At 32.0% G+C, this 13,850-nt stretch overlaps 1 protein-coding gene and 1 long non-coding RNA gene across 2 annotated transcripts; one reads left to right on the forward strand and one right to left on the reverse strand.

Moving 5' to 3' along the window:
• Window positions 1–6,378: 6,378 nt before the first annotated feature.
• LOC132048401 (uncharacterized) lies at window positions 6,379–6,990 on the forward strand. The gene is made up of 2 exons (XR_009412962.1): window positions 6,379–6,732; window positions 6,826–6,990. It is a non-coding gene; the product is annotated as an uncharacterized LOC132048401 (long non-coding RNA).
• A 4,416-nt stretch (window positions 6,991–11,406) lies between these two features.
• LOC132047269 (probable pectate lyase P18) lies at window positions 11,407–13,607 on the reverse strand. The gene is made up of 4 exons (XM_059438265.1): window positions 13,464–13,607; window positions 13,011–13,375; window positions 12,402–12,922; window positions 11,407–11,935 (listed from the first exon to the last, which is right to left on the reverse strand). Exons 1-4 carry the CDS (start codon window positions 13,556–13,558, stop codon window positions 11,711–11,713), a joined length of 1,206 nt encoding a protein of 401 aa, XP_059294248.1. The 5' UTR covers window positions 13,559–13,607; the 3' UTR covers window positions 11,407–11,710.
• Window positions 13,608–13,850: the final 243 nt, after the last annotated feature.

Raw genomic sequence — 13,850 nt, forward strand, 5'->3', positions numbered from 1 at the left:
ATTCTTTAGTTTAAGGTTAGAACCGTGTCGTGTCCTTTTGTTTTAATTTCTTATTGAAGTATAGTCACTATTGATATAAGTTGGAATAAATAGGTAAATAGTTCCGTAATGATATAATTATCCCCGTTACCAAGCGTAGAGGTTTGAGTTCTAATAAATGGATATAGGCACCTTGTTTGTGGCTCTTTGTTGAAATCTTTAAAAGATCTTTGTAGCTTGGTGTGAAGAACAAAGGAGTCCAATGCTTAGTTTAGTTTGTGAAATGAATGGTTACCCATATAGGAATGCTAGAAAAACAATCCATCTTGACGTGAGTCCGAGTTTATGTAATTAGGTAAAAACATCTCTAAGAGCTTTAAGATTCTAAATCTTTCAAACCTTTGTGCTAAGTTAGATTTGCGTATGTTTTCATATTCATCTATCCTTTGTTTTGTCCAAATGATTGAATTAAAACATGTATGTTATCATGCTTATATCTTTGGAACAACGAATACTTTACCATCTAGCTCAATAGGAAATATGAATTCATTTGGCATTTCTTTCGCTTTTCACGCTTGTCCTCTTCCTATTCCCCTTGATTTTTTTTTTTTTAGATAGGTTTAAGGTGCATGGCATTCGGCTAATGTAGTTTCACCATGAACTCTTGATTGTCTACCACTTAGTTACAAGTCATGGGAATGTCAAAGCTGTTTGTGATCGATTATGTGTGTGGTTCTCGCGCATAGTTTGGCTTCTTAAAAGTTGTCATGGAGTGCAAACAATGTGTTCATCTTTTTCTTGTATGCGATTAGAGCTTAACGTGTTCAAATCAATTTAGAGCTTAGTTACATGTTTAAGTATTTGTTGGTTTGTGTTATTTTACCTATTTGAAATTATTTAATCGTATCAATAGATATCTAATCCTTTTCTTTTCATTTTTTTATGCATGACATCTCGCATACGAGTTGGACTCGTCATTTCCCGCATTTGATGTTGGGCTAAAAGCCCAACGAAATCCTCTGTTCAGATCTGTCCGCAGCAATACAAAAAAGGAAAATCTGGGCCGAAGCCCAACAACAAATAGATCACGACGATCCCAAAAGTGGGCCAAGCCCATTTGACTCATCTACTCTATCTTTATATTCTGTATGCATTTAATGTGTGTGGTATGACTAACATTTTGCTTGTTAATTTAGATGAACTTTAGCAAATTAGTGAAATTTAGTTTAATAATGGGTAGTTAACTTAAGGAAAACCAATCAATTCCATAAGATTTACCTTTATTGATTTTCAAGAATATGTCTTTATACCATTTCAAAAGTCATTTCCTATGTCCGTTTTTGCTACAAACAATCTTGAATTCACGTTGCAATATATTTTCCTATATATATAAATATAAATTCAAAGTATATTTTATAAATACACTTTCAAGAATTATGCGTATTTTAGTTAAATAAAGTTAATAAAAGAGAAAGGAAATTCACTTCCTTTTGCATCCTATTCACAAAGCAAGTTTAGATTCTTTCTACATCGCAATTTTCATACAATACAATCTTTATCTAAAATCCACGTTTGTCGTGCCTCCTTTCTGAGTCTTATTTCATACAAGTCTTATTTTAAATAGAACTATTATATTTTTTATCTATAAATCATATCTTTTTATAGCATTAGAAGCACTATTTTATTTTCACAAGTCTTATTTTATCATCCTCATATATCTATCTATAACTTTGGCAAATACTTACAAAGCTATTTTCTTGTCTACAACCTTATATTTATATTTAGCCTAATTAATTATAAGTCCGGTCGGATTAACCATTATTAATGGAACTTAGAGGATGCCTAACACCTTCCCTCTAGGTTAGTTGAACCCGTACCTAGAATCATTTGGTTTCGTAGACTTTAAAAACAAATCAACTTTAGATAATAACTTTAATTAATCTTAGGTGCCCTAATTCACCGTAAATAATTAGGTGGCGACTCCTAACTTTAATTAACCCCGAATTACCCGGATGTTGTAAACTATTTTGACTTAGGTTAAAATAGGGTATGACAATGATTATTTATTGAATCCAAGGAAATGCGAAGTCGCTTGGAAAAAAATTTCAACAAAATATAAAACCTAGAAAGATTTGTAGTTTCTTGTTTTGCAAAAAGCTAAGTAATGAAAAGAAACTAGAGCAAATATGCTATATATCACGATTAATTTAAATATATTGATTTATGCTCCTTATTAGTATCATTTGGCCCGACTTAAACCGATCTTACAAAATTCAATTTGTAGACATTTTGTAATTTTTTTTTGCTATTGTTTCTTTATTTTTCTAACATCAATTTGATACTTTCAATAGACTTCTATCCAAAAGTTAAGGGAAAACATTTTTTAGTTTATTTAAAAAAAATAAATCAAACATTGGCTTTTCTAATTGCTATTTTACTTAATTATTTTTATACTAAAATATCCGATGATCCAAATTTGGCTTTTAATATGTTAAATTAATTTCATTTGTTTTTTGAATTAAACTTACTTATTTTTTTACCAAAAAATATTACAATATTCAATTAATGTCAAAAATATTTACTGCGAAAAAATATTGTTGTATGATGAGATCATTAAAGTTAACTTATAAATAATTAAGACCCTTACTATTACAAGATATTTTTGTAGATGTTTTCTCAAATTAAACACAAGAAAAAAATATTGAAAAGTCCATATAATTAAATTGTTCTTATTTAAAGCTTTCATTTTCCTTCCAAAAGATGCATGTTAAAAAATAACATCTTTTTTTTTTCTTAATTTAACAAATCATTTTATGAAATTCACATTGTAATAACTTTTTCATGTTGAATTTAACTATTTTGTCTTTGATTATGCGGTATTTTGCAAATATTTTAATATTAAAAAGGTAAAAATTATACTCCACTTTTTGCAATTGTTTAGTATTATTCTTGTTTGATTTCTTTAACTACGTTGTTTTCATAACTATAATATTTTATAGTTCCTCTTTTAATATATTAATTTATTAGATAAGTTTTATGTTGTAAGCGTGCGCACATAAAATTTGCATAATTAACAAACGTACTTCGGACGATACTTTACAATTTCGATTCATTTTTAAGTATATTAAACAATGATAGTCTATTTGTATTTATTATTTTGATTTTAAACCTAATTTTACCTTAAGTGAAATCTTTGTTAATTAGTTATTTTAGCCAGCATGTACGACACAAAATTACAGGAGAAAATAAAAAACTTTATCTATAATCGAACGAAGAAATTTTTAAATAGCAAATGATAATTGGTGATTAACATCAAAAATAATAAATAATATTATAAAAATAAGATTTTAATTCAATAATTAAGCCTATATTATAGAATTTGATTGACATGATAATTATATTCTTTAAGTGTCTATAATAAATTCTTTAGGAAATATATAATTTTAAACAAATTTAATATATTTCTCATAAAAAACTCAAATATGTATAAGCATGTTTTGTAGGGACCACTAATCTTTTCCATGACATCATCATCTTTAGTGGCATAAAAAAAAGCCCATAAGATTCTCAAAATTTGTAAGAGTTCACAAAGTAATAAAAACTTTAATTAGGGGTAAAAAGAGAAAAAATTCTATGTGAGGACTACAAAAAATTAGTATTCTCCCTTATATATAGTAGTAATTAAGTGAAGTAATATCTTTGACAATTCCATCTTTTGATGATTTTTAGCCTTCGTTATCATCTCTTTGTTTTCCCTTACATATTCCAATTAAAGAGAAAATAGTTAAAGATGTCAATGTATCACTTGATCTCATTTCTACGACGGATAAAAAGTGCAAATATATATCCCTCAACTTTGCGATTTAAAGCAGATATACCCTTCATTATAAAAGTGGTGTACATATAACCCTACCGTTACAAAATGGTGCAAATATACCCCTATCGTTACAAAATGGTGCAAATATATCCTTGTCATTACAAAATAGTATAAATATACCCTTTTCGCTAACGGGATATTTTTGAAAAATTATTTAGGTTATTTTTTAATTAAAAAAATGCCACATTACTTTAAAATAAAGTCTACCCATTTTTTTCGTAGATGTACTTTTGTAAAGCCACATAATAATTTTTTTTCTAATGTGTCGGGTTTAGTTCGTTTAAAAAAATATCTCTGTGACTTTAAAAAATAAATCTACCCATTTTTTTAAACGAACCAGACCCGACCCATCAGAAAAAAATCACTATTTGGCTTTAGAAAAGTATGTCTACTAAAAAAGATGGGTAGATTTTTTTTTTTTTAAAGTAACGTAGCATTTTTTTTAATTAAAAATAACCTAAATAGTTTTTTTGGTTAAATTCCGTCAGAGAAAAAGATATATTTGCACCATTTTGTAACGACAGAGGTATATTTGCACCATTTTATAACGGCAGAGTATATATATACCACTTTTGTAATAAGGAGTATATTTGCTCTAAATCGCAAAGTTGAGAGGTATATTTGCACCTTTGTCCTTTATATGATATCAAATAACTAATGAAAATGCACCTTATGCTAAACATAAGGGACAATTTTGATTTAGAAGTAGGAAAAATTTTAAATGCAGGCAAAGTGCTCAGAGTTTGTGGCTATATATTTCTTTACTCTTTTCCCTTTTTTTTATACTAGCATAATCGAGAAATTTTCAAGGTGTTTTTGGGCATGATATGAAACACAATAAATAATTTGTTTGTTTCTTTACACTTGTTAATTTAAATTTCACATTTTTATCTGTTGCAGGGTTCCAATTCATGTCGTGCACCTAATTCAATATCATCATTTTTTTAATCATTTTGTCGGTAGATTACAAGGGAATGGACTATGCTTTATTGGTTGTTTCACTATGCTAAAAGGTATCCGGACGTCTTAATTCTTAATTATGAGAAAAAAATTATTTTTCTCCTTACAACAAATTACGCTAAAAAAGCTGTTCTCTAATCTAATGTAAAACAAGTAAAAAATCATGAAATTGCGACGAGGTAAAAATAAAAATTGAATAACTTCTTCCAGTATGTCATTAATGATAAAATGGGGATGGTAATATTACATAGTTTTGAAAAGAAAAATATGTCAATATTTCGATTTATACATTCTAAAAATAAAATAAAAATGTGTGACATAAAATGAGATAAAAGAACTATTTGCAATTAATAATGAGAATATTGCAGCGGGAGTATGGGAGTGAGAAAATGTTAAAACTTCCTACACTAATTATACTAATTTACTATGCTTAAGTCATAATTAAGACGAAAATATGTATTAATTAATTACAAGTTTAGTGATACGGTATATGAAGACATGTGCGATGTATTCATTGAGTTGGTCTAAATGTTAAGTGTGGATAAGAAATTTACTAGGGATTGTGAGGAGAGGGAGGCATTAGTGGTAAAGTCACGTCCATTTCTTTACTAACTTTAATAATTAATAATCAGACCTCTTTATAATAATCACCTCATTGACAATATGTTATATAATATGTTCTTTATAACAACATTTTGTCATAGCAACCACATGATATTCAAACAAACAACACCATTATAAAAAAATAAAAAAATAACTGTAGTGGGGAGAGAAAAAAGTTCATATCCATCTAATTAAAATAATTCAGAGTATAAAGTCATTTTCATAGAAATTCAAAATAAATGAATTACTAATACGCACGACGTCATAACAAACGTTACGATAATAAATACAGGAATATATTAAAAATGTATTACTATTTGACAAGTTTATTATCATAAAATTTAAAACTACTTTTACACTATTTTCTACAGGTATATATATATAGTAATTGATAAACTAATTTTTGAAAAGTTTCAAGTACTCAAAACACAAAAAACCTTTTTTAGCAAATAATGCTCCACTAATTTGGCTTTGAGTACCTGCAAATGAATTTCAAGTGATATATTAAAATATTGGTTCGAAGGTGTATATATAAGTTTTCCTCGCAAATCTTCAACTTTAAGATTCTTTTTCTTTCAAATACCTTTATGTCCAGTACCTTCAACTTCCATATATTTTTTTTTTCTCTTCAACTTTAAATAACTTTTTAAGGTAAAATAATGATAAAAAAAATAACTCCCTTACTATACAAAATATCATAATTTTAGAATCCGCTACACTTTTGGGTCATTGTTCACGCCCTTAAATCATAATTTTGTTAAGGGGCATTACTTGCACTTATTGCATTTGTTTTCAGTTGGTGAAGATAAGTAGAAATTAATTTGTATGAGCTGGCAATTGGATTTAGATAATATGACAGTGAACATATAAATTACAAATTATTGAATGTATATATGCTTATTTATAATTTGACTATAATCTAATTTTCTCCACCAGATTATAGTTTGATCTGTCTTAAATTCAACTCAATTTTTTGATTATAAATAGCATTACTTTGCTTTCATCAAACATCCAAGATACAAAAGAGAAAAAGGATATTCAGTTGAGAAAAGGAACTGCAAAATATTACGAATTATGAATTTCATTAAAGTTCTAGTGACTTTTTTTTCTTTTTGTGACTCTTTTAGCAAGTGTTGAAGCTGTTGGTGAGAATGGATTATCTTGCAAAGCAAAATGTGTACTCGCTTGTATAATTAGTAGAACGCCTGGTTGCATGGACAATTGCATGAACCAATGTCATGTTCAGATTTCTCGTGAAGAATCAAATTGTAATCTTGCTTGTTCAATTGAACGTTGCTCCAAATTTAAAGCAGGTATAATTTTATTTCAGTAACTTTTTTATTTTAATAATTTTCTGTGTTAATATCGCCTACTCTTTGACATATATTTTGATGAATTCTATGTAGATTCGAAGCTAATGGCAAAGGCTTGGAAGAATGTTCAACAAAATACTGCCCCAAGAAAGACATGAACAGAAACTAAAACAAATATTTACGCTATCGATCTTATTGATTCTCCAAATGTATTGACCTATATTTGTTACTAAGGAAGTGGAGTAATATTTTTGGTAATTTCATCTTTTGGCTTTTCACCATCCATTAGCGTCTCATGGAATTGCAAGGAAAATAAGATATTCTCTTTAACTGCCTTGATTGTATTTTTATTTAGATTTGATGGGTCCAACAAACAATTAAATATAAAAAATATCTAAATACTAAATAAAAAAATTTTAATGGGTAAGCGGTTGTACAGAATCCCCTTTCTCTCCCAAGATCCTGCCCCAACTTGGCTTATTTTTTATTCGGATGTTATAAGCTTTTAGTCCTTCGGTTGTTGTTTTGTACTGTGTGCCAAATCCTTTTCTACCAATAATTTAGTGATGTAAAGAAAAGAAAAAATTATAGAACAAGGCTTTCTCTAGAAGCTCCGGTTTTCGTATGAGTTGAAATTCTAAAAAGTCAATTGCATCTAGAGATCGGCAAAAATAATTGATCTTTTAGTACCCTTTCCCACTAACTTATGGTTAATCAGATTGAGTTGCAACTTGTTTGCTAACTTGATGACTTGATGGATAAATTCGAAATTATTGGATTAAAGTAGTGTGATCCGTCCAAACTCAATTTGCCGTTTTGCTAGCAGGAAATTGAACCCATTGTCCTGAGGTTCGTGCTAATCGTCTAGACTTGCTATGCTTAGATGAATTGAGATCAAAATGAAGTCTATGTCAAATTTAAACTTTCACAAATTATTGTTTCAATTTCGATTTAAATACTTTTCGTCCCAAATACAAAGTATATATTCAACTTATAGTTATACTTGTTATCATAATCATTCATAAAACTTTTGGAAGTTGTGGATTCGGCATCATTAACCAACAACTTTTAGTGTAGACCCGATCACTTCCACCTAATAAGTTATATGATATATTTTCAATTTTCATGGCTCCACCCTTATTGGTATCTTATACAGTTATTTCTTTAAATATTGTATCTTTTACACAATCCAACTTATAAAGTTTGATGCTACGTTTGAGCTATCAAGGCCTTCTCATACAATGTTGTGCCCGATGAAACTAGTCATGGGCTTGGTTATGCTTTTGTTCTAGCAAATTAGGCCCTTTAACCTTAACGAGGGGTCCGTTCAAGTAATAACTAGGCCCAAATTCCTTTAGGGTCGTTTCATAGTGTATAAGTACTGATTTATTAATAATGCATATATTATTTTTCCTTATACATCCTACCAAACAACCCCTAACTCCTAAGTAGGATCATGCCAGAAAAGCCACTCCTATGCATGAATTAATGATTCGCCATTCAGTACGGAGGAACACATAAATTTGCACCAATGAATTCTCATGGTGCTTGGTCAATACGTTTACGGTTTACCGTTTATTATTTCTTTTTTAGTCTGCCAATGAAATTTGGCCTAACACTTGTAATTCATTCATCTATCCCTTGTTCTTTTAACAATAACCACCCTATAAAGCTCATTCCCCTACAACTCCTTCATTGTCCTCATCCTTATTAATTTGCACAGTTTTTCTCTAAAAAAGAAACTACTGCAAATCTTAAAGGATCATCATTCTCTCAAATCTCTCCATCAATAAACAAAAAAAGAAAAAAAAAACCAAAAAGAAAAAAAAAATGGCACGTCAAGGTATTGTTTTGGCTCTCCTATTTGTTGTCATTGCGGGGTTAGCTTCCGCGGATAATTCCCCAAGCAGCTCACCTTCTTCATCACCATCATCATCACCATCAACATCACCACCACCATCAACATCATCATCGTCGTCACCTTCATCATCACCACTAGCATCAACCCCATCATCATCATCAACACCACCATCTGCATCAACCCCAACAGCTGCACCAAAGAGTAGTGCCAATGCACCCACCGCTGCCACCCCCAAATCATCTCCCGCCTCTTCTCCTAAGGCAAGTACTCCAACATCATCATCAACATCCCCATCATCATCATCATCATCATCATCATCCCCATCATCATCTCCTAAATCCTCGTCTAGTTCTGGTTCTGTCCCTACATCTTCTCCAACTTCATCAAGCGCGGAATCTCCTGATGAGGAACCTTCATCACCACCAGCTCCCGCGAGCGAATCTTCTACCGCACCCACTACCTCTGCGGCTCCCGCAGCCGACAGTGCTACGCCTGCTGAGGCACCCACTACTACCAGCGGGGCAGCAACCTTAAAGGCCGTCTCTTCTGTTTTTGGTGTTGCAATCACTGTCATATTCTTCTTCTAATTGATGATTGTTTAATTACTAATGTATTACTCACCTGACGTTACAGAGTAGAGTGAAAAATTCTTAATTCCTTGAAAATTTTCGTGGAAATTAATAAAACAAAGAGAGAAATTTTATACATACTTTACTAGTGACTTAGCTCTGTTACCTGGGTAATTCGTTGATTTAGTGACATGTACTTGTAACTTCCTTGTTGATCCATCGTGTATATTTTATGTTTTTAACTAGTTAATAAAATGATCAAATGAAAAGATCAGCGTGTTTGAATAAATATTCCATTTGTACTATCCACGACAAATTATCTTATGGTTATTTTTTTTGTGCTTCACATGTTAGAAAGTAAAATCTTCAAGATAGTTTCTTTCGTAGTACAAAAAATTAAATCTTCTATTTTCCTAACTGGAGGATGAAATGACGTTTAACGGGCTCCTTTTCATTGCACCTTTTCTTCCTACAAGAATAACGAAAGCAATCTTATTATTGGGTGCTATAATTTTTTGGAGATACAGATTTTTAATTTCTTACAAAGTAGTTGAACTGTGTTTTTTTCCTTGAATATATTCTTAAATAATATGATTAAAATGCTTGTTAAATTGATTTACTCTAGACCTTACGATCTAAGTATGACATGTAACACTCAATCAGATACGCATTTAAATTGAGAGAAGGTGCGACGGAAATCAAATGAGCCAAATTCATTTACTTAGTGGTACACAACGACGAAAATAATAAAAATATTGTGCGGGTTTATTAACTTGTTAATATAGCAGTTCATTCAGTTAACTGAAATACTAATTTGATGCCTGCACTTCCGGCATGGACTTGTTCTCTCCGTTCCTTGTTTACTTGTCCAATATGCTAAAAATATATATATATTTTTTTTTACTTATCCATTTTCACAAATTATCAAGAGATGATTAATTATTTTTATCTATTTTGCCCTTCTCATTAGCTAATCATTTCCAAAGTAACATTGTCCAGTATATTAAAATGCTCGTTAAATTGGTTTACAACAAGACAATAAAATATAAGTATGACGACAAGTCGACAAGTGTTACTCACCCAGAAACGCATTGAAATTTAGAGAAGGTGAAGGGAGATGAGCCAAATTCATTAACTTAGCAAATACAGAACAACGAAAATAATAGAAATGTTGCATGGGTTATTAAGTTGTTCATTTAGTTAACTAATTTGATCCCTGCACTTCCAGCAGGTTAACTAGTTCTAATTTCCAAATGACTCAATTGTCAAACAATGGAATTGATAATAATGTCGAAAGTGATTGATAGTTCCCTTTGTACCACAGGGCATTTCCATGATTGACGGAAAAAGCTACTAAGAGGAGATCAAAAAAAGGAAAGTGTATTGCAATGGTTGATAAATGTGGGAGTAAATTTCTTCTCTCATAACAGTGTAGTGTACTGACTTCAGACCAATCACTTTCTTTTAATCTGCCACCCTTTTCGGTCACTGTGCCTAAATTGACCGCTGCAACAGTCGTAGTCTCGTAAAAGTCCCATGCATGTTCACATTAAACATGGGATGATACCCAAAGATATAGTGATAGCCATGTTCACATGGTAGACGTCACAGATGAATGGTGATACGTAGAGTCTCAGCATTAACGTGGTGCACACGATCATGCATTTGAGTACTTGACGAGGAGCAGTGCTCTCTTCGTTATTCTAGAATCCAGAACACGATTGGCCAAAGTACTTAATATTTGGTGAATTAAATTTGTTAAGTTTCTTATATAAAATTTTCATATATATATATATATATATGTCCTCTGATTCAATTTTTAGCATGTTGTTTGATTAGATACGAGGTTTTAAGAAAAAATGAAAACTTTTGAAATTAAATTTACATATATGTGCTTTAATATTTATGTATGTTTAAGACTTTTTAGAACAAAAGTAAAGAATTAATGCCACTGTTTTTGGAATGGATGGAGAATATATAAGTACAATAATTAAAAATGGAAAAGTTAATTCAATAATCGCTCACCGAACCGCTTAAACTAAAATAGATAGCGGATGAAAAAATCATAATCAAATAACAATTTCAAAATCTCCAAATAATAATAGCGTGACACAAAAAGGAGGAGAGAGACGGTTTTCTAAGCATGAAACAGGGGCAACAAGGATCCGGTTTAAAAAGGTGGTTAAGCATGCAAGACTTCATGATGTTACCAGTTAACACTTGATGTTTAACTAACACGTAGGAGAACGTTCAAGATACCCCATTAATTAAACTGCTTGTAATCAAGAACAAACTTACAAAGGTTAATACTTAATAGCAAGTCCTCTTAATATTCAGAAAAGGTAACGATGAAACATAAGTTGTGCGAAAAGGTACTCCATATAGTTTTGACTCTGTACCATTTTCAGCTTAATTATAACACCACTTTCACTATCCATCATCTAGTAATTGTGATTCTCCCTTGTAAACTAAATGTAGTAGCAGCTCGCTGCAGTCCTTTCCCGCACCCTGCTAACGCGGATGCTTTATGCACCGGGCTGGCCTTTTACTAGCAACGGGAGCTTTTTTTGCAGCTGAGAGGACCGGCATTTGTGGTCATTGGTCCGACCAATGTGGAAGGCCTAGCGCTTAAGCTTGAAGCCCTGGCATAAGTATTTGATGATGCACCTGCCCCAGTTTGCCTGAAATAGGCTCCATTTAACATCAAATCACCTTCTGACCTCCAGTTCCAGCTTCTCCACTGACTTTCTGGTGCATCCTCATGCTTTGTCACCTGTTAAATTTTTCAACTAGTTAGGTTCTATACACGGACAATGCATATCAGGAATTGGTGAATCCGAAAATAATATATACTAAAAAAAAATTGCTACCGTCGCAAATCCGTCGCAAAATTGCTCGTAGCTAACATAATTTTTTGATAATCGTTGATAAATAGGATCGGATTAGCAACAAATTTTGCTGTTTAGATACAAATTTTGTTTTTCGCCAATTTTTGTTTTTAGTAGTGTAGGTCAGCAAGGAGCCAAAAATTTATACAAGAGGATTCAAAAGTAGCAATTTTTGAATCTTTTACTAGAATTGTGTCTTATAAGAGGACAACTTATAAATAACAGAAAAATAATTTTTTACCTATTTATACAGTAGAATTTTTCAACTAATACCTTCTTTGAAAAGTCATGGTCAAAGAAAAATGACTTGACTCTTTAATTAGTAAACTGAAAGTGTCACAGTTGAAATACCTCTTTCAGGAATTTTTCATTGGGAGCAAGAAACCTATTGCCTTGGCTGTTAATGGTAGGGGCAGCACTACCACCAATGGCATACATTTCCCAGTGGGTATAGTCATTATTCACCACATGGAAGTAACCATGTCTACACCTTGGCATTCTTTGCACCAACCCTTCACCAAAATGATTAAAAGCAACTGTGACTTGCATGCCTTTGTCCTGCGTATACGAATCACTATGTCCCAATAACATAACCTTATCATGATGAGTAAAATAGTTGTTAGAAATCGTGATTGCTGTAGATCCGTGAATAGCATCAATTAGACCATCGTGGCAATTCGACAATGAACAATGGTCCACCCAAATGTTCTTCCCTCCGAAAATTGAAATGCCGTCTCCATCGGAAATATCCCAATATCCGGAGTGCTCGGGTGAGTCCCTGATGTTGCCGTTACCACTCTGCTTACAGTCGTGTATATTAATCCCGTGTATAATAATGTTCGAGATTTGATGGATTGTAATGCAAGGACCGCCTGAAACAATAGTTGCAGATGTAACATATAGAGTCAATGAATTTTAGAAAAATTATTGCTCCATTTTAATTCTGAAACAGCCTCTGACCTGAAATGTGAACACTAGCGCCCCGACCGTCTATGGTTTTGAAAGAGTTCATGACAAGCTCTTGTTTGAGTTGAATGACCATGTCTCTTTTAAAAATGATCCATAAAGGCTCATCTTGTATAACGGCATGTCTAAGGGTTCCGGGTTTGGGGTTCACGGGGTCATCATCCCCTGAGTCGGTGACCACGTAAATTCGACCATTTCTTCCTCCAATAGCATTCTTTCCAAAGCCAATGGCACAATCAGCTAAACGTTGGCGATTTTTCTCCCAGTTGGGGTCACATCGCCAGCAATCATCAATAGGATTCCCTGTTCCACATGATAAATAGCCCAAGTTCCTCCTCGTCAATGACGCATTGATGCTCCTGCTCAAAATAACAAGAATAAATAAGCAAAAAAAAAAAAAAGAACTAATACAATTAATGTTCAGGTCACTAGTGGCTTTTGTGTTACCTATGAACATCTTGTACGACAATTTCTGGATCTTGGATTGAAATTACTAGTGGGGTTAGAAGAAGAAGGACAAATGTGAAGAAAATACTTGACATTTTTTGATGGGGCTAGTAGCTAAAGCAGAGCCCTATAGCAAGAGAAGTAGAAGTAATTAAGAATCTTTGTTGAATTGTGTTGAGCTGAGTAACAGATGGAGAAATGGGGCAGGGCTTATAAAGCAGGAAAAGTGCCCGGGATGAATGGCGTGATTAAACTAGAGGTGGGTCTCACTTGATTCAAAATTGCGGATGATGTTTTTTTGGATTGTTTTGATCGTTAGGTTAGTTTGCATTAATGTACTCCTTCCATCCCAAATTTATTGTTATGTTTCACTTTTCAAGAAACAAA

This window comes from Lycium ferocissimum, chromosome 2 (genome assembly GCF_029784015.1).
Source record: "Lycium ferocissimum isolate CSIRO_LF1 chromosome 2, AGI_CSIRO_Lferr_CH_V1, whole genome shotgun sequence".
Classification (NCBI taxonomy): Eukaryota; Viridiplantae; Streptophyta; class Magnoliopsida; order Solanales; family Solanaceae; genus Lycium; species Lycium ferocissimum.

Excerpts from the sequence above, each read along its gene's own strand:
- LOC132047269 (XM_059438265.1), bottom strand. The coding sequence starts at position 13,558 with ATGTCAAGTATTTTCTTCACATTTGTCCTTCTTCTTCTAACCCCACTA. Across the intron at positions 13,376-13,463 it reads GTCGTACAAGATGTTCATAG|GAGCATCAATGCGTCATTGA; the intron begins GTAACACAAAAG and ends TATTTTGAGCAG. Across the intron at positions 11,936-12,401 it reads ATGAAAAATTCCTGAAAGAG|GTGACAAAGCATGAGGATGC; the intron begins GTATTTCAACTG and ends AAAATTTAACAG.